At 42.3% G+C, this 23223-nt stretch overlaps 1 protein-coding gene across 1 annotated transcript; it reads right to left on the reverse strand.

Moving 5' to 3' along the window:
• Positions 1-21317: 21317 nt before the first annotated feature.
• Positions 21318-22481, reverse strand: LOC311065404 (NSFL1 cofactor p47-like; the record flags this gene model as incomplete). Its single annotated transcript, XM_084085730.1, has 1 exon — positions 21318-22481. One exon carries the CDS (start codon positions 22479-22481, stop codon positions 21318-21320), a length of 1164 nt encoding a protein of 387 aa, XP_083941856.1.
• Positions 22482-23223: the final 742 nt, after the last annotated feature.

The following is a 23223-nucleotide window of genomic DNA, read 5'->3' on the forward strand; positions in this document are numbered from 1 at the left end:
TTTAAAATAAAAAAAAATTCTGGCACTCAGTGAGTTAATACTCGCAGTACAGCATGAAGTGACGCGCTGTGAGCTTGTATATCTGCTATTTTTGTATAGCCAACATATAAAATATAGATAAAGTGGCTAAAATGATTGTGATGCTATATTAACAAATTTAGCTTGGTACCCCCTTGAACCCCCTGGGGGTCCCTGGACCCCACTTTGAGAACCACTGCTCTGGAGGCCATGAATGTGCAAGGGAAATTCCTGTGTTTTCAGGATAATTGTTTGAGACCAAAGTGGTGGACAGACCGACATCAACATCCATGATGCTTCACCTCTAGCGAGGCTACAAAGGACAGTGGACACTCTCCCTTAATTTAATTTTCATTGAGACAGGAAAGCTGAGAGGAAGATGGTATAGTCAGGCATACAGTAGGAGGAAGGCTCTGGCAGGATTCCATGCTAATTTCTGCCACTCCATCAACAGTCATAGAAATTAAGTACTGACTGTACACTGGTGCAGATAGGACCTGGACCAGTGGATCAGTGCCAGCTCAACACTGTCTGAGACTGCATTAACAGCATTGATGTTCTGGTCACAGGCATACTATGCTAAGCAATGTAAGATAGCAAGAGGATGACATGAGAAAAACAAAAATCACACCTGTGTGAAGGTAGCGGCGCCTTTGATATATTTTGTCATAGATATGTGTTTCTACTAGAGAAACAATATTAAATCTCTGTAAATTTATTTCAAGGCTTCCAGTGGCACTAAATAGTGCCATTGGAAGCGAATCACCAAATGCATTCCAAGGTAAGTGGCAAAAACTGATCTGTCATAGCTGATAGAGTGGGTACCTAAAAAATAAACTTTGTGTGTGCGTGTGTATAAATGTGGTACCAGAAAGATATGTATGTGTTATGAAATAATCTATACAATTTATAAGCCGTACCCAGAGTGTTTATGTTCCGGACTTTTACAGTTTATATAAACCATCTAATTTTGTATTCATGATATAATATTGATGTCATGAATAGTTCCCTTGCCTGACCAATCAGAACGTTGACGGGCCTGACCAATCAGAACGTTGACGGAAAAGCCAGGTATAGAGCAGGACCATCGCCGTTAAAAATACATACAAAAAAAGAAGGGGGAAAAGCATGAGAAAATAAAAATATATACAAAAAAAAACATGAGAAAATAAAAATATATACAAAAAAAAACATGAGGAAATAAAAAATAAACCTTGACATCATAGTGATGTCATGAATAGTCCCCTTGCCTGACAAATCAGAACCTTGACGGGCCTGACCAATCAGAACCTTGACGGGCCTGACCAATCAGAACGTTGACGGAAAAGCCAGGTATAGAGCAGGACCATCGCCGTTAAAAATACATACAAAAAAAGAAGGGGGAAAAGCATGAGAAAATAAAAATATATACAAAAAAAAACATGAGGAAATAAAAAATAAACCTTGTGTATACATGTGGTACCAGAAAGATATTTATGTTTTATGAAATAATGTATACAATTTATAAGCCGTACCCAGAGTCTTTATATTGACCTTAGTGTTATTAGCAAAGTATCGTGGTCTTTTGCTGTGTAGTATGAACTGTACAGAGATGGATGTGCAGTGACTTGTCCGTTGTTTCGGAAGTACGCGTGGTCTATGTGTCCTCCCTCAAAGTGGGTTGCTTCTTGTATGAGTTGAGTGAAGCCTAGTTTCTGAAGAGATTCTGATACGTGGTTGTTGGGGTTTTCACCAAGGCATATGTTGAGATCACCGCATATCAGAGTTGTTTTGATTGGGTCGATTAACTGTGTCAAATTCTGGATCGAGGATGTATGTCCTTTGCTTTTGTAGACACTGATTATTATGTCTATGTCTGGCTAATCCCTTGCCATGTCCAATACTGTTTAGATGGAGTGAAAACCCATCAATCTGCAGAGATGGGACATAGTTGTTGTGTGTGAGCCATGTTTCACTGAGGCATATAATGACATCATAGTGATGTCATGAATAGTAACAGTGATGTCACGAATAGTGACCAATCAGAACGTTGACGGACCTGACCAATCAGAACGTTGACGGACCTGACCAATCAGAACCTTGGCGAGCCTGACCAATCAGAACGTTGACGGACCTGACCAATCAGAACCTTGGCGAGCCTGACCAATCAGAACGTTGACGGACCTGACCAATCAGAACCTTGGCGAGCCTGACCAATCAGAACGTTGACGGACCTGACCAATCAGAACCTTGGCGAGCCTGACCAATCAGAACATTGACGCAAAAGCCAGGTATAGAGGGCTAATATCCGCTCTATACCTAAAGGTATAAAGCGGCTAGCGCCGCTAAAAATAATGAAGTCTACTGTCAGTATACTCTGTGTTGGGTAGTGGCTGAAAAATAAAATTATTGGTTTGGATTTGGTCCATGACTAGATTTCATCTCACCCTCATCTCGCTACCTTACATTTCTGTTCATTGTTCAAGGCACTGTTTATACAGGGGGGAAATAAACAAACTGTCAAACAGTGTACACGTACACATCTACCAGATGTTGCACACATTCTGATGAGCTGAGCTGTCAGCGAGGTCGACAGGGTTGAGATCAGTAAGATAAGATGCTGCTATTTGTTGAACAGAAGGGCTGTTGTGCAACGGAAACCCCTATTGTAAATGTTAGCATGCTATCAAGATTCTGCCATAGGCTATTTCATGATTTAATTTTAAGGTCCTACCGAGTGGCTAAGGTGCACACCACATGGGCACAATACTCTGACCAGTGTTCCCGGTTTGATTCCCGGCTGGCCGGACCATTTTGCTGAATGTCTTTTCCCTACTCCTTCTCTAAAAACAAGACAAAAAACAAAACAGTGCAGGACCTTTGAAATTATCCTTTGGAGCAAATAATACAACTACGATTATATTCTCAAAATATGAATTTGGCCTAGATATTTTGAATTCCACCAAAATGAATGAATTTGGCCTAGATATTTTCAAGGCAGGTAACATGATGAATGCACTCCTTTGCTGTGGTGCTGTTCTTTGCTGTTACTCACACTTGCCAGCTCAACAAAACAACAACCCATACCCCCCTCACAAGAGGACACACCAATATTAATTGTTGGGTCACAGTTTGTATGAGGTGTGAATTAATAACCAGTTTCTATGGATAGTTTTATGTTTAACCAGAATATTTGTGCATGTGTGTACATTATCTTACTAAGCTCAGACAAATTTCTTTTTTTACCCCTTTTTTTCCCTCAATTTAGTTGTTATGGCAATTATTTCCTCGCCACACACAGTTCTGTGTGTTGTCACTGCTATTGTATCCTGACTCGCCTGCCAATGAGGAGCCCTCACCAGGAGGACGTAGAGCCTCCGTTCTGCTCCTCCTGCCAAACACTCCCTATGCTGACAGGTGCCACCCCAGCCCGTAGGATTACATGCAGTAACAATTATCACCCTTTCCGCCCGGCTTCCCTCCCCCGAACACGGGCCAATTGTGTTCCTATAGGCGATCGACAAAGCCGGATGCACACGGTGTATTTGAACCCCTAGGCTCTGTGGTTGTAGGCAGGCACTTTACCATGAGACACTCGAGCACCCTAAGCTAAGCCAACTTATAGTTAAAGCTTTGAAAAGCATATATTATGTATCCTATCTGATATGATTCTGATATAAACGTGGCTCTACTCCCAAGCAAGCACCTACTGCATTTGTGAAGTAAGCTAATATGAAACAATATTAGCATGAGGTATTACTAACAATAAAGCCTCAATCACCCATTTGAGGTATACACCGTATTTTCTAGTCCTAGGGCTCATGCATAGAAAAAGTCACATTGCTGCCATGCAGCAATATGTATAATTTATTCTTTTTGAGCGCAGGAACAGATTGTTTTTTACCTCAGAAACACGTTGTCCTTCACAATAAAACCCAGCCTTCACATTACTGGGTTTTAGTGTGTGTGTGTGCGTGCGTGCGTGCGTGCGTGCGTGCGTGCGTGCGTGCGTGCGTGCGTGCGTGCGTGCGTGCATGCATGCGTGCGTTAGTGGATAACCTTTCATGACAGGAGTCCTCTTACATCTGCTATGAGGACACAAACTCAACCTACTGTAGAAAAACTGAGGGAAAGAGTTTAGGATGGCTGGCTGGATGGATAGATAGATGATAGATTAGATAGATTAGACAGACAGACTTTTACTGATCCCACAAGGGAAATGCAGTCGTCATGGTTTACTGTACCATCAATCATTTATTTTTGTTCATTTCTACATTAAATATTTTCGAATGCTGGATATCTCAATTTAGAACTTTTCTGATAGTATTGGACACAGTCGTCCAAAAAAAGAAAGAAAGAACCCCCCCCCCCCCCCCCCCCCCCGCCTTGTGATTCATCTGAATTAAAATGCTGGCATTGCTCCACAGCCTCAAGAGATTAGTGTAATTTATGTAGTATCAACTTGGCTGATGAAAACAGGGAACGTGACTCATATAGGCTACCAGAGACATAAAATGGCCATCTGTTGCAGGGCAAGTTCAAATGGGAGTCATTACGTTTGGAGGCTACGCTTTCTTAAAGGATTATTAAGCTTGGGGGAAAAACTGATAGAGCCTTATTAGTGCTGCATTTCAAACCAAGGGAAAGCTTTACGATGCACAACGGTCTCAATCTATAAAGACCTTTCTCGCATTCGCTAAAAGGACACGAAAACACTTTGATATGGAATTCCTTAGAAGTTGAGGCATCTCTCAGCATCCTTTAACGCTGATGGATGAACTATGACTTGAAGCCATCGTAATCTGCTGTATGTCTGAAAACCGAGTGCACAACTATAAGCTTTGTCTTACATTTTGGTAGTTACCTTGTGATAATCACTCAAAATATTGGTGAGATTTCTTCAACAGTTGATGTCAGTGTCATCATATCTGTGTTACCAGTGCTTTTCTATACAACTTGTAGCGAAACACCAGCCTTGGCTGTGTATAGCTAATAAAGCATCCATCCATCCATTTTACAAAGCAAACAGTGTCATAATCAAGGGCTTTTCATGACCACTTGAAGACATCACTCTGTATCCTATAATGACTTCATAATAACAGTTATTTAGTGCGTTTGTACAGTAACTAAGTTTCTTGTAATTCTTGCTGGTTATAACGAGCCCACAATTGGACTGATAAACGTGGGCGGTAGCTTCAGCCAATTAGCACAAGCTATTGTTTTGACAGGAAGCATGTCTGTTCTATGCTCAGCGAGGTGTCCTGGGGTGAAGAGTAATGGGAAACATATGAGGCTCAATCCTTCCCATTAGATGACCTTTCAGATGATTGCCTTGATTATTCGCACACAGCTCCAGTGGAGCCGACTGTACACCAGTGAGCCCCTAGAAGTTCTACCTCAAGGCCAGAGCACACCGTTGTGCAGTGGCAGATTTAATGTAACAGACTGTAGTATATGAAAGGATCCAGGCAGGATAGGCTAGGTTAATTAATGTGCTTGAGGCAAGTCAAAGCCAAACTGTAGATTTTAAATTCATTATCTTATTGCTGTATGCTACAGTGCAGAAGAGGAAATTACGTCTACATTCTCTGCACAACTCATTAAATACACAAATTACAAACATCAGTCAGACAAAATAAAAATCTCATTTTGTGTTCTGCTTTCCTGCCGTTACAATATGGAGCACCCAAATCTGATTTGAGAAATAATAAATGCTACTAGGTGAAATAGTTGTCCTTCACTGTCTTTGCTTTCTTTGTGCTTGTGGCTTTGCAGTCATACTATTTTCAAATTAGATTGTGACCAAACACAAAGTTTAAGCCTGCTAGCTAACCCAACCCTGCCAAAGTGGTTTGAACTGAAAGACATTCAGTCGAATTTCAGTACCTACAGTAACTCCCTCCTGTCCACTGTAATTAAGACAACCATCACAATATGTGCTGCTCTCCCTGGTGCAGATGACTTTTAAATTGACTTGGGCAGCCTAATTACTGTCTGATAGCACAGCAGGCGTTTCTGACACAACTTCACTGAATTCCAAGGTGCATTGAAAAGGGAAAAACAATTCTGAACAACACTTGTAGAATATAGAACAACTTCACTGTTGTGCTGTTGGGTGCACCATTGCCTGTATTCCTACACTTGTGAGGACCTAGACATTTTAAGAAGGTAATTTTATTAATAAAAGAAACGTCCTATATTTCTGGTCATTTGTAAGCCTAACCCTGAAGCCTGGGTAATTATACGTGCCGAGCAGATGTACAAGCTCACAACACGTCACAGCTCGACACATTGTGGGCTTGTACATAGTCTATTTTGGGTGCACGACACAGACACATCAGGCATATCTCTAACCCCAGCACCTAAACCTAACCTCTAAATACCTAACCTAATCCTAACCTGAATCTTTTATATACCTCATGTCCACAGAGTGCACATACGCGGTCATAAAAGTTATAAACTCACACACAAGCAAGCACACAAAAGGCCTACATATGCACACGTCTCCTAACAGCTTTATGTGTAAACAAACACAGGGTCAAAAAACTAGATGCATCCAATATGACCATCAACTGTCAGTGATGCTCTAGACAAGAGTTGGACAAAGGTTTCTCACCATCTACAATGACACTTGTGTGATTTAATATTTGCCTTTGGTGTTCTTTCACCCATCAGATAAGAACTTTTCCTATGAGTCTTATCTTCTGCCCTCATGGAGAGAAAGACAAATGTTTATTTTCATAGTTGCAGTTATCAGTCCCAAACCTCTGAAATGTGGGAAACTAATGGATGCAAACATGTGAAAGGGGTGCAAAAATACTGATCATAAAACAGATAACTCTAATCCTTGATTATGATAAGCGGTTACTCCAAACCCTAACTCCTAACCCTATAAAACTCCAAATACCAAATAAATTTAAAATGTCATATATTGTTGTGAATTTTGATTTACTGGGTGTGCTAGTAAATGGATGAGTGTTGGAAAGAGAAGGGCAAAGGAATGAGACATGTTGAAATTAATGAGAGATACTGAAGAGCTGGAAATGTCAAGAAACGAAGCCAGGGGAACCACTTCAACCCTTGCGTCCCTATTCTGGGCATGTAATAATAAGCGAGGCAAGTTTATTATAGCACATTTCATCAACAAGGCAATTCAATGTGCTTTACAGAAAACATGTACAATCGAAAAGTTCACAAAGTATAGCAATGTGGCGCGTTGTGATCTTCTAGATCGGCTATTTTCTGAGAAGAGATTGGATGTAGAGGGAAAAAGGAGCGGACCAAGGATAGAGCCTTGGGGGATCCCGGGTTTTTTTAAACAGACTTTATAGTCTTTTTGCTGTTTCCAGGCCGTTTGCTTTTATCAATAAATTATTGAATTTTGTTGTTGCTGTGATTAATTTTATGAATCCTTGCCAGGTATATGTATTAACCATTTAGATGAAAGCAATATGCCATTTGAGGCCATGGTTTACAGAGATTTTAGAGCAGATGAACAGATTCACGGGGGTTCATTGTAAAACATGGCCCATTGGGGATTCAAATACTTCATTTGTCACATACTCATGTGTATGAGCACTGAAACTGTGGTGTGGCAGACTCCACAAAGCTTATTGCTTTAAAACATAACTCCATCAGGAGGCATGCCCCAATAATCTCACTGTGATGACAATGTTTTGGGGTTGTGCGCATGTATGAAAAGGGACTGGGCAATCGGGGGGCAGGGATATAAATTAATATATAAAAGGAACTTTACATCATTATGTGATGTGACAGGCTGCATGGAGACACATCATTGGACAGTAAATACATCAAAAAGTAGTGTGGCATGTTATCATCACTAGGGGCCTGTGTGGAATAAAATGATGCAATAGCGGACCTCAGAATACAGTATGACCACCTGGTCATGCTACTACTACTACACATACAGATCTTCATCAACTCCACCATTTGGGACAAAACTGCCACACAAGCACAATGTCGGTATAACTAAGGGATTTGCAGCAACTACAATGCAACTTGAGAGTTTCAGTTAGCAGCCTTCTGACTTGTGGTGGAGGTATAGGAGTGTAATTAGCTAGTAGTAGATCCCATACTCTGGAGAGACAGCTTGCGATTGGTTATTTCTGGTCTATAGCCTGGCAGGGCGAATATCCCATAGCCTGGAGGGACGATAGTTCTGCCGATGATGAATTCACAAAATGTGAAAAATACTGGGGAATTATGTTTCTTGTCCTGCCGGCAGCGTGGACATGGAATATGACACTGATTGGGTTAGTAGAATCTGAGATTAGTTGCAGATTGACACGCACACGCACACACACACACACACACACACACACACACACACACACACACACACACACACACACACACACACGTGTGCGCGCGCGCACACACACACACACACACACACACACACACACGCAAACAGACACATGGAAGGGATTGCAAGGACCTCTTCCCTCCTGGTGGAGATAAAAAGAAGACTTAGAGTACTGAAAGAAAATCAATAGAAGACCCCAAGCCCAGAGATAATTGGTTTTAACCTTTATTCATCCAGCGAATAGTTCTGCTCGGTCCACGTTTTAGCACATACACTGCAAAGTGTTCATTTAACCCTTAAATTCCAGGATTAAATAACTGCTGTATTGCCCCCACTGCCATAGAGAGTAAATGCTAAGCATGTCAAGGAGCTGATCAGTAGCACGTTACCGCCCACCCTGGACCCCCACCAATTCTAACAGATCAGCAGAAAGTGCCATAGCAACAACACTCCACACTGCCTTCACCCACCTGGAGAGGAAGAAGGTGATAATAATGCTGTTTATAGACTACCACTCCCCTCCAGATTCAACACCAAGTACCTACAGCCCGACTCAGCCCCAGACTGTGCAGCTGGATCCTGGACTTTCTCTTGGATCGAAGGCAGATGGTGAGCGTGGGCTCCAACATCTCTGCCCACGACCCTCTACACAGGAGCCCTTCAGGGCTGCGTACTGAAACCCCTCATCCACTCACAAATGCAACTTAGGGCTCTTATCCAGATGCACGTACAAGTATGAGATTGGAGTAAGCAGAGTAAGCATGAACACAAAGAATAGGCTAAGTAGACGTAAGTAGAGTGCAGGGAGAACAATGTAGTGCCTCAAAGAAACATCTGTCCAAACAACATGGACAGATAACATTCTTATCATTTGTGCTCAAGAAAAACAAATCTAAATAACAAAAAAACATGAGAAAAAGTAACCAACATACAGTATATGCATAGTAAACTTGCAAACTAGCATCTATCGAGACATTTTTTAAATAAGGGATAGAAGAAAAGAGGAGCGCTAGGGGGTGAGGTGGAGTCTTCAGATTACAGTGGAAAATTGAGTCTGCAGTTCTGCCTGCAAGAAGGAGTTTATTGCACAGTTTGGGAGCCAGGAGGGAGAAGAGACTAGGCCACGTGGAGCGTTGTCCAGGGTGTTTTAGGGAAGTCTTAGTGTGTTAGCTGATCTAAGCGAGAGGGAAGGGATGTACAGTTGGATCATGTCCTCAAGGTATGGGGGTGCCATGCCTGAGATTGCCTTGTAGGCACCAGTACAAAACACCAGTGTTTTGTACTGGGTGTAGGCAGTATCCGGAAGCCAATGAAGGGAACAGAAATGGGGGGAGGCGTGCTGTATCAGTTGGAGGGACTTCAGTGAGCATCCCAGGGGGCTAATTGCAATATTTGTGGTTGTACACCCATGGCTGCGTTGTCGCGCATAGCTCTAACCTAGTGATTAATTTTACTGACAACATGACAGTCATAGACCTGATCACTGATGATATGGCCCACAGGAGAGGTCTAGAAAGTGACACAATGGTGCCAGGAAAACAAACTGTCTCTCAACATTGATAAGACTAAGGAGGTGATCGTGGTCTAAAGAAGGCCAACAAGAGAGCATATCCCTATCTTATTTGATGGTGTTGCATGGAGAGGGTCAGTGACTTCAAGTGTCCACGTCACCAAGGACCTCTCCTGGGTTGATCACACAGCAACATGGTGAAGAAGACACAACAATACCTCTTTGACCTCTGGCAACTGAGTACGTTTGGCATGGGGCCCAAGATCCTACAGGCCTTCTGCTGAGGCACCACAGAGAGCATCCTGACCTGTTGTATCACCACCTAGTATACGTGAACTGTACTGCACAACGCATCGGTGGATGCGAGCTTCCCTCCATCCAGGATATATACAACATATACTACAATTTCGCATCTACAAGACCAAGGATGGTCTTGGGGTTACGTGACCACATAACCCCAGTCCTGGCCACTCTTCATTGGCTCCCTGTTCATTTTAGAATTGATTTAAGGTTCTTTTATTTGTTTTTAAAACCATTCACGGCCTGTCACCCTCCTATCTCTCTGATATAATTGAGCCCTATATCCCAATCAGGGACTTGAGGTCTGCGGACAAGCTACTGCTGGTCGCTCATACGACTAATTTGAGGAGTAGGGGTGACCGTGCTTTTGCGGCTGCGGGCCCCAGGCTCTGGAATATGTTGCCCCTCCCCATTAGAGCTGCCCAGTCGATTGGGGCTTTTAAAACCTTACTAAAAACTCACTTATTCTCTCTTGCTTTTAGTCGTATTTAGCTATCCTGTTCTGTCCTAACTCTGCTTTTTTTTTTCTTTCTCTTTTGTTTTTCTTTTGTTTTTTGCCCTGTGTATATATTATTTGTTGACGCTTCTGTGTGTCTGAATTACCTTGTTTTAACCATGTTCAGCACTTTGGTCGGCTTTGGGCTGTTGTAAATGTGCTATACAAATAAAGTTTGATTTGATTTGATTTGATTTGAAGGATAGTTGGCTCTGAAAAAGCTACTTCCTCCAGGCAATCAGGTAACATTGACACTACAGACCTGTCTGTCTGCCTACTACTACTACTACTGCCACTACCACACACCCCTACACACACACACACACACACACACACACACACACACACACTTAGAGGCAGCTACGCACCATCACACATAGCACCCCTCACACACCTACTATAGTATTTAAACACATCCCACACTAACAGGCTCAGGACAATTAACATATTAAGATTGCGCGCACAAATATTTTAACAATGAGAGTGTAAGAAAGGACCCCGTAAGGGTTGGATTTTACCATGTACCATTCCCCCTTTTTCTCTGCTATACTGTCTGATATAAATGCCACAACACTGAAAAATGAACGACACTAAACAGCCATCCAACATGAATCGGTTTTGAATAACCGTAGCAGCAGATTAGCTTTTACAACATACACACATGTTCCTTGCAAAATCTTCTAAAAGGAAATTTTGTGTACCCACATTTCACCAGCTCGCATACTGTACAGTACATACTCAATGCTCACAGGCGTGAACAATTCTAATCCATATTGTCAATTGGATTTACATATTTGCCTCCTCTCGTGTGTGCAACCTGTTTATGCGCATAACGGCTTTTGAATAATTGTGTTTGCAATACTGCAGCTCAGATGACAGCATCATAGGATTTCATTTTTCGTTTTTATTATGTTTTTTTATTTTTCAATTTCAGTATACATCTAAAACAACCCCCAAACAAACAAAAAAAGATAATGACAATAATAATAATAATAATAAAGGATTTCATGTTTCTTACCTTCATTTTAGTTATATCTAGGCCGTCACTATAGCCAAAACAGTAGCAAATGTTCTATGGCTTGTGCTCTGAAATGATGTCTCATTAAAAACACATTCATTTATATTATGTGTGCTTCAGTGGAGTTATTTGTGTCTCTGTTTTATATGAGTGAATGAATTCATTTATAATGTGCACAAAGGTGGTAATTTTAAAACACATAATTGATGCATTTGTAGATGAGGTTGTTAATCAAATACTGTACACCCCTGGAAACATTTAATTCCATCACAATATGGAACGCAACAAACTTTAATCTAAAACACCTTTGCGACTCCAAACAACAAAGTTAACAATGTTGATTTGAATTTCCAACTATAGTTATTGTAGTCTTCCCTTATACTCTAGTCTAGTTCAAGTGCGGGATACAGAGTAAAGGCTGAATTGTGCTTCTCTGTCGAGGTGTCTCCATAATGTAGGTGTCTGGGGTGTAAGTGTAGGTACTGTACACAGAGGTTCTACCTTAGGTGCACCTCTTAAAATATTTAACAGGTATAGGGGCTATACAGGCTATGTGGACACAGCAAGGACTGTGATCGAGTAGTCTACTTGGGCCGCTTTGCTAATCTCTCTCTCTTGCTGGGTGAGATCGATGCAAGCAATATAAGTGGACTTGTGAGAGATGGAGTGGGGGAACAGGAGATGCTTTTTGAGTGTCTAACAGTAGAATAACAAACTAGAACACTATTGAACTCTCAGTGGCCAACACAAGAACATTTTTGTTATCAACTGAGAGCTCCCAGCGGCCCACGATGGAAGACTGTAGTTGTACTGTGCAAATCCCAGGTGTAAAGTGTGTAGCCCTATAAATGTGAGGCACTTTATTGGTGAGAAAGGGTGTGCATGCTCAGGAACCCCTACCTGGAAAATATTTTTCAATCTAAAAACAAAAACAATCCCAGAGTGTGTTATGATTGTTTGTCCATTCTTTTACTGACCGGTTTGCTCCAAAAAATGTAGCTGAGTGCTTATACAGTACTCTCCTACAGGCACTGAGACACAGTGCAGCACAAGTTACAACCACTGTCTTACTGTATATTGTGGACCACTGAGCAGTGGCAATTTAACCACTTATGCCTATTCTATACTTCAACTATATAGACTATCACACAAGACCATTCACAATGTGATGTGATGCGTTATAGATCGGCTACTTAAGTAAACAATTTTGACACTTTTTGATTGTTAATCAGTCTGTGCACACTACTGTCAGCACAGCTTGCCTTGTCATGAGAGACAAACACTTGACACCATTCCCTTCCCATTCAGAATGTCTCAGGAATATTCAATAGTTCAATTATAAATGACAGACACTCACCAGGAGGAGGATAGCAGTTTCTGGTAGCAGCTCTTGACTCTTGGGGGGGGGGGGGGTACCCAGTGCCAGACAGTGAAAACCACTGATTTCACCAATAAAGTACAACTTGACTTATAACTTAATTAATAATAGCTAAACGTTCAGTTATACTGCGCCAAAGATTTAGTTTCATCCACTGTACTGTCTCTGCCTGCACTGTCTCTGCCTGCACACTGTCTGGCACCTAGTGCCAGACAGTGAAAACCACTGATTTCACCAATAAAGAGTACAACTTGACTTATAACTTAATTAATAATAGCTAAACGTTCAGTTATACTGCGCCAAAGATTTAGTTTCATCCACTGTACTGTCTCTGCCTGCACAGTCTCAATGTTCACGTAATACACTATCTGGTACCCTGTAACTGTAGCATGGCTTCAACATCATAGTGAATTACAGTAAGACATTTGTTAGATCCTGAGAAATGAGTCTGCAAATGTGCTGGGGGGCTCAAACTGTAACGTATTACAACAAGACTGTTGCTATTGTACACAATGCAGCCATACTGTTGTAGAGGAATATAAAGCAAAAAGTATGATCAGTTTGTTTCCATCATACAATTTAATGTGTTTTCCAAAATTAATTAATCTACATTTCTCAGCAACCATCACGTTTAGGGACCCAAAAAGCCACTGAGGCAGACAGCGATCTGCAAATGGTTGTTTACACATTTTGGTCGATGCCTGAAGTCATCTTCATTACCAAACCCAGACAAAAAATCAATACTTCATCAGGCTGATTCAGCCCATGGTTGTTCTTACCGGTGACTTTCATCATCTATTTGCTCGCTTAAATTCAAGACAGAATATAGAAGAGAATGGAATGGAATAGAACAGGATAGAAGCTCAAGCTATTGTCCGCACACAGAAATTTGCCTTGCTGTAATAAATACAATATCAAAGACCACTGGAAACAAGATCAGAGATTCCTATGCATAATACGCGAGAGAGACAGAGAGAGAGAGAGAGAGAGAGAGAGAGAGAGAGAGAGAGAGAGAGAGAGAGAGAGAGAGAGATTGGTGCTTTGGCAAGGTTCAAGAGTCAAGGTGTGTTTATTGTTATCTTGGGTACAGGTATGTAAGTCATGCATTTGCTATTCTCCCTGTTCTATATAACAGGGAGAATAAAAAATGCATAAATAAAGAAAAAGTCAATGAGTCATGAAAAATCTGAGTAGCACCATTTCCTAAAATGTAATGTTCATGCCAGCAGTGTATAATGAATTTAGTTGACTTAAATTGTAGTTTTTCTAGCAGATACATTCCAAATGTATTTAGACAATCTGGCAATTTATGTGGCACTTATCTATCTTCAACTGCTTATCCGGGATCGGGTCGTGGGGGTAACAGTTCCAACAGAGATGTGGCACTTAGGACAATGCATATTAAAAGGGATGGTTCACCCCCAAAATGACTATTTTTTGATTAGTCACCCCATGGAGACTTGAATTCATGGATATTGTTTTGCTTTTGTCACATTCCTAAGCCAATTTGATGCAGCGGACTGGTAGGCAGCGGTTCCGGTAGGAGATACAAAGGAGACTCTTTGTGTCTCCTACCGGAATCGCTGCCAGTCATCAATTTATTGGCTTAGGAATGAGACTTTAAAAAAGAATATCCATGAATTCAAGTGTCCATGGAGTGACTAATCGATAGAAAAAAGTCATTTTGGGGGTCAACTGTCCCTTTAAGGCATCAGATTAAAAAACAAGAATGACAAGTCATAATAAAGCCGCATGCGGCAGGCTTTTTTGGCCCCAATCTTGTCAACAACACAACATTTAACTATAAAGAAATGAAGATGACAAAAGACAGCTAATGGTTGTCAGGTGATGGACAATTAACACATTGCAGAATGAATGAAAGATGCAATCAGAGTGATGCACAGCGAGTCACACAGTATAGGCAAAATAATAATAGTATTCAAATAGTAGCTTTAAGGCTACTAATCATTTATAGAGTTCTCAACGGGCCTGAAAATGAAGGCTCGGCCCTAACTGGGCCCGACTGGGCCGGCCCGGGGATCGGCCCGAACCCAACTATTGCCATCATGTTAGGCCCAAAACCCGAAAAAAAAAGAAAAGATTTTCGATTTTTTGTTTTATTAAATATTTTTAATATTATTATTCTGTTCTGAATATATATTTATCTATTATGAAGATGGCGCTGACGGCAGCGGACATTAACTTACACTGTGCTTACACTGTGCTGATTTAAATGAAGTTAAATCCTTATCTTGCTCACGCACCTCTGTGTAATGAGATGCATCGTCTGCATTTCTCTGCCTCTCTCGACCGAGTCTTTGTCTCCCCCCTCCCCCCCTGACTGTTTGAGACCGACTCGAGACTGTTGTTAACCTATTAGCTTAAGTTTACACGCGTTGGGTGAACACTTTTATAATACTGAACTAAACGCGGGTGGATTACATTGTATTGTGAAAATCAGAAAGCACCGTTTCTGCCACTTGTGTAACTTAACACGAAGGCATAGAGCACGCCGGTCAGTTATCGTAACTCACAAAAACACATTGAACAGCCTGTTATACCTTCAAATTAAAACCATCTGAAAACGTCAACAACGACACATGTGTAGTGTACTGCGTGTATGCACGTTCTCGCAAGTGGCTTGCTATATATGGAAAACTCGCTCCTGCGTTCTTCAATTGATTTCTGAACGAACCTGACCACTGAATGTGTACTGTGTACTGTAGACCGAAATTGCCGTGGGTTTTTGTATTAAAAGGGCCCTTGATATGGATGCATCATGCGGTAGGCAGTAGCCCTGAAACATGAATGTGAACCATGGCTACATATGCGGCATTGGATTACAAGAACGCTCGTCCCCAAACACACTCGCCCGGGTCTAATCCGGCGGCGTCTGTCCGCGAAATGAATGGGGGTGAGTGTGTTTTGGGGCGAGTGTTCTGTTTACCTCGCCCAGAATCGCTTTTTTTTTACTCTCTCTCACATGGTTAATACATTTGATTTTGGGATGTACAATACATGAAAATTACGGGATTAATAACGCAACTTGCGTCGAGAACTAATGGAGAGTGGACATTACCGCGTTTGGCTAAAAACAGTTAGTAACATCATACAAGCATACAAGCTAACTATTAGCCAAATTCGGCTAGCGCTCAGACGAATCCACTGAGAGAGGCGTGTCTAGTCCCATAGCTTGGGAGGACGAGTATCCCATTGGCTTAAACGACAGCCAAGTACGCAAAAAAAGTGTTGCAAACATGAATACATGTCGGAAATCTGTTGGGTCAGAGTCAGACTGAATATAGAGCCGCTATGCTTTTCAGCATGCGGCTAAAAACAGAACACACACACTCACACAAACAGAAAGAAGCGTCATGCTTGGTTCACAGGCACATATGCACTGCAGGGGTAATGTGATTCTAGTAGACACCATGGTTTCCATCGAGCTTCCAACCAACTTTTGCAACAATTTCCCCACACGGCAGAAACGGAGCACATCATTCAACTATTCCCTTGGTTCGCTATAGTCTTACTCCCACACAGTGCCTCAGTGACTCGTTTACATCAGTGTGGTGGTGGAAGTCTAGAAACCTGCGTAGGTTTGTGTTCGTGAAATAATGTCAGTTACAATTCTGCCAGGACTTGTTTAAAAAGGTCTAAGCAGAACATTCCCTTGAGAAAAGCTAACCAACATCTCTCAATACTCTAGTTGCTCACTGACCGACAGGAGATACGTGTGGTTGAACTGGGTACAGTACAACATGAATACAAAACACTATGTGAGCAAAAAACTGGGGCCAGAACCAATAGCAATGTGCATCTGGAAAAGAGATTTTTTTAAAATGGAATAGCTGGGAAAATGATTAAAAAATCTGTATTTGTAAATTTAAGACAATTAATATGATAATTAAATATAAAACATTAAAATACAAAATTATATGTAAAATGTACACATAGAAATATTGACTTTTGTTTGTTTGTAATGATGATTCTGCAATTGTTTTTCTGTTTTATATAGCTTATTTAAAGCAAGAAGGGTAGGCACTATAAGCTACTGTAAGGCTTCAGCCTACACCTTTTCGGTCTAGCTGTTTTGTTTTTTATTTGTGTTTGTTTTGTTGTATGAAGTGTCATATTTGTACATGGCTAATGACCGAAAGAAACTATTACTACTACTAAAAACACCATGCACCAACATCCTTTCAGTCTATATGGTCCTCTAAGGACCTAGTTGGTATGATTTGTAAGTTCTGATCCATATATTGACTTTTCTTAGTTAGCCATTGTTGATAAAGGTTCTGAGCAGCCAGCGATTTGTGAGTTTATACTTGGAGGAATGTGACGATAATGGTGTCATGGAAACGAGCAGAACCATTAAATGCAGATCATGTCCAGATGGCGCTGATGACATAGCCGGTGTCATTGCTATGGCAACCTAATTGTTATCCTGCCAATAGTTTTGACCTTTAGTTCATCTTCTTTGAGTCAAAAGGCCAATGGCCAGCATTGAATATTAATGAATGCTGCTAGAATTTGAGGCGGTTGCAGGTCTTCAGAGGAACTGCAAAAACAATGTAGATTAAATAAAATCAAGAAAGTCAGCTGTTTTTACAATGGCCAAAGTACAAGCTGTCTAGAGCACGGTTTGCCTGTGTGTCTCTCTGGGTTCAAGGCTAAAAAATTGTTTTTTCCCAGAACAATCAGACAGCGCAGGAGCCCCCTATTAACCTAAAATGCTAAGGGGGAAAGTAATGAATAAGGAATAGATGAAAAGAGAAAAGGAATTGATTCTGACTTCAGATAAGCTAGATCTAATATTCTACAATAAATAAAATGCTTAAGCCACAACCCCACCCACCGGAAGAAACTCTGTTCCAGAACCATAGACAGCTCCTTTATTTTACCCAAGGCAGCCTGTATAGGCCAATTTTCCGATCACATAAACATCAGTCATCTACATTAAATGTCACCAGTCCAAGTTATAATAATGACAATAAAATAAGGCAGTAATATCACAATGATACAATAACATCCAATCAATGAAGGAAAGCACAGGCAGCGCAGTCATGTCCAACAACCCTTATTACAGTACATCACACGCACACCAACAATAAACAATAGCACTCAAACTCTTCTTTCAAGCTGAGATGTCCATAACGTCAAGAGCAGCTTCTTGTAGAAGCATTGCTTACATTCTTAAACTGCTGTGGAACACAGCTCGGATATGTGCATAAGAATGCAGTCTCCAACCACTTCATTATGTCAGAGCACTGATGCCCTGTTACACATCGAACAGGTTTTGGATAACATCCGATCGTCACTTATGCCATGGAGTGATTGGATTATGTTTTCATAATTAACAGTACACCGGATGTCTGAAAGACAATTGAGTGTCTCTATAACTACGATTACTTTCATTAGGTTGAAGATGCTTTGTCAGTGTCTGGTCGGGAGAAAGAAATAAAGGAACTGAAAGAACAAAAATATCCCCTTCAGTCTCCAGGCAGCAGTTAACATATTCACTCCAACTAAATGCATGGGGCCAAGCAACGAGGGGGCTTAATCTACGTTATGCTTGAATGCAACCCTTATACACGCCTGACGTGTTACTACTTTTTAATATCAATACCCATCCTTTCCAATACAGCTGCAACTACACAAAACAAGGATTTGTCTGACTGGTAACTGGAAGACATTCCAAGAGCTCCTCAATGGCCCCTTCAGGAGAGACATATCATCATAATAATCACAGTCAGCTGGTCTATGTTGGATATGACACACACACACACACACACACACACACACACACACACACACACACACACACACACACACACACACACACACACACACACACACACACACACACACACACACACACACACAGAGGATGGAACTGATTGATTGAGGATTGTGGGCTAGACCCCTGGAGCCTCAAGTCCCTGGGCTGCAGCCCTGTGAGTGGGTGCGTTAATCAGGGGCTGGATAAGAAGTCATAAACTTCACAATCAATAAATGAAAAAGAGAATTTAGTATTCTTTCAATCAGCACAGGTTGTGTGCGTATTGTGTGCGGTGTTTATTAAAGGAGGGGGGGGGGGGGCTGGGGATAGAAGTCCTTTTGAGTGTCCCATTGTCCCCTATTTAGATGATCTATGGCGCAAGGTGGCACCTGGTCTAAGACGCAGGGCACAAATGCATTGGGTGTGTGTCCAACTCTACGATGGCATGTTATTTATTCTGGGCACAAAGTAAGGGAGCAATTGGCGCAAGGGTTGTGATTAGTTTCTGAATTCATCTTTGGTAAGCACTAAGCAGCTTTGGAAACCAATGGTTCCAGAGTCATGTTTTTGGCCCATAGGTTTGTTTTGTGCGTCACATCAATTAAACAAATCATAAAGTCGGCTCCCATTCCCTATTAATAATGCATACACTTCCCCTCCGGAGACCGATGGAGATATTTGTGTTTTTTGCCAGACCCAAGGGGTCGACCTACATGAGGCTTTGTCCCTCTTTCGTCCATACATGGGCATAAAAGGGACCTCGGTCCATTTCGTCCATACATGGGCATAAAAGGGACACAGAATTTCGTCCCCCTTTCGTCCATACATGGGCATAAAGGGGACCTCGGTTATTCTGGGTCTGGCAGAACCAGGTCTCCTGGTCTTGTTTAAATCAAATTGCTACTGCACAGCCCCCAGGTCGTATTGGATACACAAGTCAAGTTTGAGGCCATTTGGTTGGAAAGCACCCGAGTTATGTCCAGGACACAGACATACAGTACATACATAGGTTTTGTGAATTAATAGATATAGAAGATAGATATTTCTGGACCGCTGATCCGAACGAATTCCCACTTGGCACTGCACTTGGATCTTTGGTGATACACACGGCAGGTCTCAAGTCAATCGGCCAAACAGGTGCCGAGATATGCGGGCCACACACACACACAGACTATCGACAGATACTGTGGATAAAAGTGTAAGAGGCCAGTCTGTGATGTCAGTAGTATGACATCATTGATCTCCATTTGGGCATATTGAGACAGACACACAGACATAGACAGAGATTTCTGAAATGTTTATTAGTTTGTTGTATTTGGAAAAAAAAAATCTTTCTGGTCAACTCTGTGGGGAGACAATTTGCTTCAAATATGTCAGACTTTGCCCCCGTTTTCACCTAACAGATTGATCATGAGAGGACACTGGTGTTATGCGACTTTGTATCTTGAAAGTGCTCTATAAAATCATCAACATCACACTATAAGCCACTAAGATTCTGTCCCAAGAAAGAATTCTGCGTACATAATCTCTGTCTGGGGCAAAACTCTGAGAGCAATAGACCAGATGGTCCCAGATTTGAGGTGTGCGCTTCAGATGACGGATGAAACGTTCCAACCGGGAATTGAGCGGGCTTAGGGATCTAGAGATCCGAAAAATCTAATAACAGGCTTGAGGAGGAGGCATCATCATCATACTATAAGGACAGGCATCGTGTGACCTTTGTGCTGGACTTTGCGGGGAGCCCGGCATCGTCGTCGTCATCACCTTGTTCACATTAAGAAAAAACGCTATGTTCTCAGTAATGTCGTTTTTTACGGAAGTGTTAACAACATAACTCTCCATCTTCTCTCTATCATGAACATAAAATAGACGTTCTTTCAGTAACTCCCTTTTTTCAAATTACATATACGGTACCCTCCCTTTTTATATCCCGATCCTGTTTCAAACCCGAGTGTAGTTTGATGAGAAGTAAGGAGGAGAGTGAGATATTCAGAATGTTACGCATTGCTTTTTAAAAAAAAAGAAAACTATAAAAGGTGCACTCGGTGGAGCCCATTTCTCCGTCGGAGAATCTTTTAAGTCAAATTGATGACTTAATATTGACGATTGTCTGTGGAACTCCATATTTGGGCCAATCTTGATCGGTGGTTCAGTGGGAAGGTAGATCTAAGATTATAAATTCACACAATGTGAAAGAGATACACAGAGGGAGAAAAAAAAACGCAATATTGGAAAATAAATATGTTCCGTGGCCTACTGGCAGCATGCACAAGAAATGTGCCGTCGACCAGTCCAGTGGTTTGTGAGATTAGCCACGGCCCGACAGACAGACACTGGGGCTAAAACATAATCCCCCCTTCGACCTGGCGGAGATGAAATAAATCACAAGTCCATATGTTAAGTCAGTGGGTTTTCCTCTGTCAAGAGGGAAGGTGGGGGTGTTCGAAGGGCCACAGTTATTCCACCAGACCAGGGGGAGGAAGAGGGAGTGAGAGTAGGATTCTTTTCCTCTACTTTAGCTTCTGGATAATGACAGCGTTGAGGAGGTTGGCGTCTTGCAGCGTAAGGCTCTCGTCTGTCAGCTCCTTGTTGGGGAAGGTCGTCATGAGGACAAATTCTCTGCTGGCCATGGCGGGCCGTGCGTCCATCACAAACTGGCGTGCGTCCGACACCCTGTGGGTATGGTTGAACTTCTGCACCAGCTTGCCACCATCGGCCAATCGGATTTGAATATTAGTGATGGGCTGGGAGGGGTCGAGGGTCACAGAGGCACTTGCTTTGGCCTCGTTGGTGGCCTGGTCGTCTTGCTGGGCTCCTGCCGGGTCTGAAACCAGCTCTGGGGCGGCTCTTCCCAACAACTGCCCTTCACCACCAAAGGCCTTGAAGGTCACCTTGGGTTTGATGTAGTCCTCGTGCCTGCGGTCCTCTATGTCCAGGTGGACCTTGCCCCCTTGAGTACGCTCCAACAGCTCCGGAGGAATGTCCCCACTGCGGATGATCTGAATGAAGTTGGCGTTTGCAGGATCGTTATAGTTTCTGAGCTCACCTTCGTCCACGGAAAAGCCTGTCCTCCACATATTTAGCACCACATGCTGCGCATCCTGCTTCTGCCTGTTGGAGGATAGCCTCTCTGCAGCCACATGGGCAGACTCCTCCTCAGGGCTGGCTCCGAGCCTGTGACCTCCACCAACAAACGCCATGGTGGCTCTGCTGGGTTCTGCCAGTCGAGGCACAGCCCCAGCTTGTTCCATGAAACCCTTGTACAGATCCTTCACCATTTCATCAGAGCTCTTCTTCTTAGGAGGTCCGACAATCTGCTGCCCGCTGTGCTCTGACCCTCCTGCAAAGAAACGTTGGCCTTCCTCGTTATCACTCTCCTCTTCTGTCTGGCGCATCTCCGAAGATCTAAGATCTCCAAAGGTCATCACTTTGGGCCTAACACTGGGACTTGTGGGCTGGAACACAGAGGATACTCTCTCTAGCTGAGGATGTGTCACTATGGCATCTTCACCACCATCCTCACCACCGCCATCTTCACCGCCATCTTCTTCAAAGAAAGTAGTCACTGCTTGCTGCAAATTCCATTCTGCAGACTCCAAGAAAAATCTGGCTCTTTCTTCGTCAACGTCAGTTACAGAAACGAACTGTCTCAACAACTCCTCTTGGTTGGCCATTTTGTTGTATTCTCTAGTACCGGGCGTTGCGTGGGTGAAATAAGCACAGATACATGGAAGCCATCAGGCATTTATATAATACATCAGTCATCTGTGACATCATTAACATGATGTTGCGTCAGTCATCTCCATATTTGAGATTGCTTACAGCAATGAAAGTATTCCATAAGTATTGGGCTGGGCGGACAAGTTCGCCTCGGAAAACAAATGACAGTATTCCACAAGGTAACCGGAAAACTCGCCCCAAAACACACTCGCCGCCCCCCAGTCTATATTCCGCCGATTTGCCTGTAATACCGTCGGATTTGCCCCGCGGCGACTGTGTTTTGGGGCGAGCGTTTTGGTATTCCCCCATTGTTGTGCCACGATAAACAAGGAAGTGCAGTGGATCAAATAGAATCACTTTTCGGTTATTGCATCGTCTATTTCTCACTTCAAATGTTTTCAAAAACATTCTTGACAGCAAAGTTTAGTTGTAAATGACATTGGTTGTTTGTTTACATGGCTGTCATGTTGGATAAAGCATAAAACCAAGCAGCGCAGGTTGGCACAGCAGGTGTTCTGAGTCTCTGATTACACAGCGGTCCGTTATAGAGCTCATCGGTCATTATCCAGAAATAATGACCGATGACTGACCAATGAGAATCGAGCATTCAACCAAGCTGTGTAATAAACTTAAATCATATTTTTTTGTAAACAAAATGTTTACACCTGAAGTCAATAAGAGGTGGCTTGGGCTTAA

The sequence above is a fragment of the Gymnoscopelus microlampas genome (assembly GCF_963454915.1).
Source record: "Gymnoscopelus microlampas genome assembly, chromosome: 18".
Classification (NCBI taxonomy): Eukaryota; Metazoa; Chordata; class Actinopteri; order Myctophiformes; family Myctophidae; genus Gymnoscopelus; species Gymnoscopelus microlampas.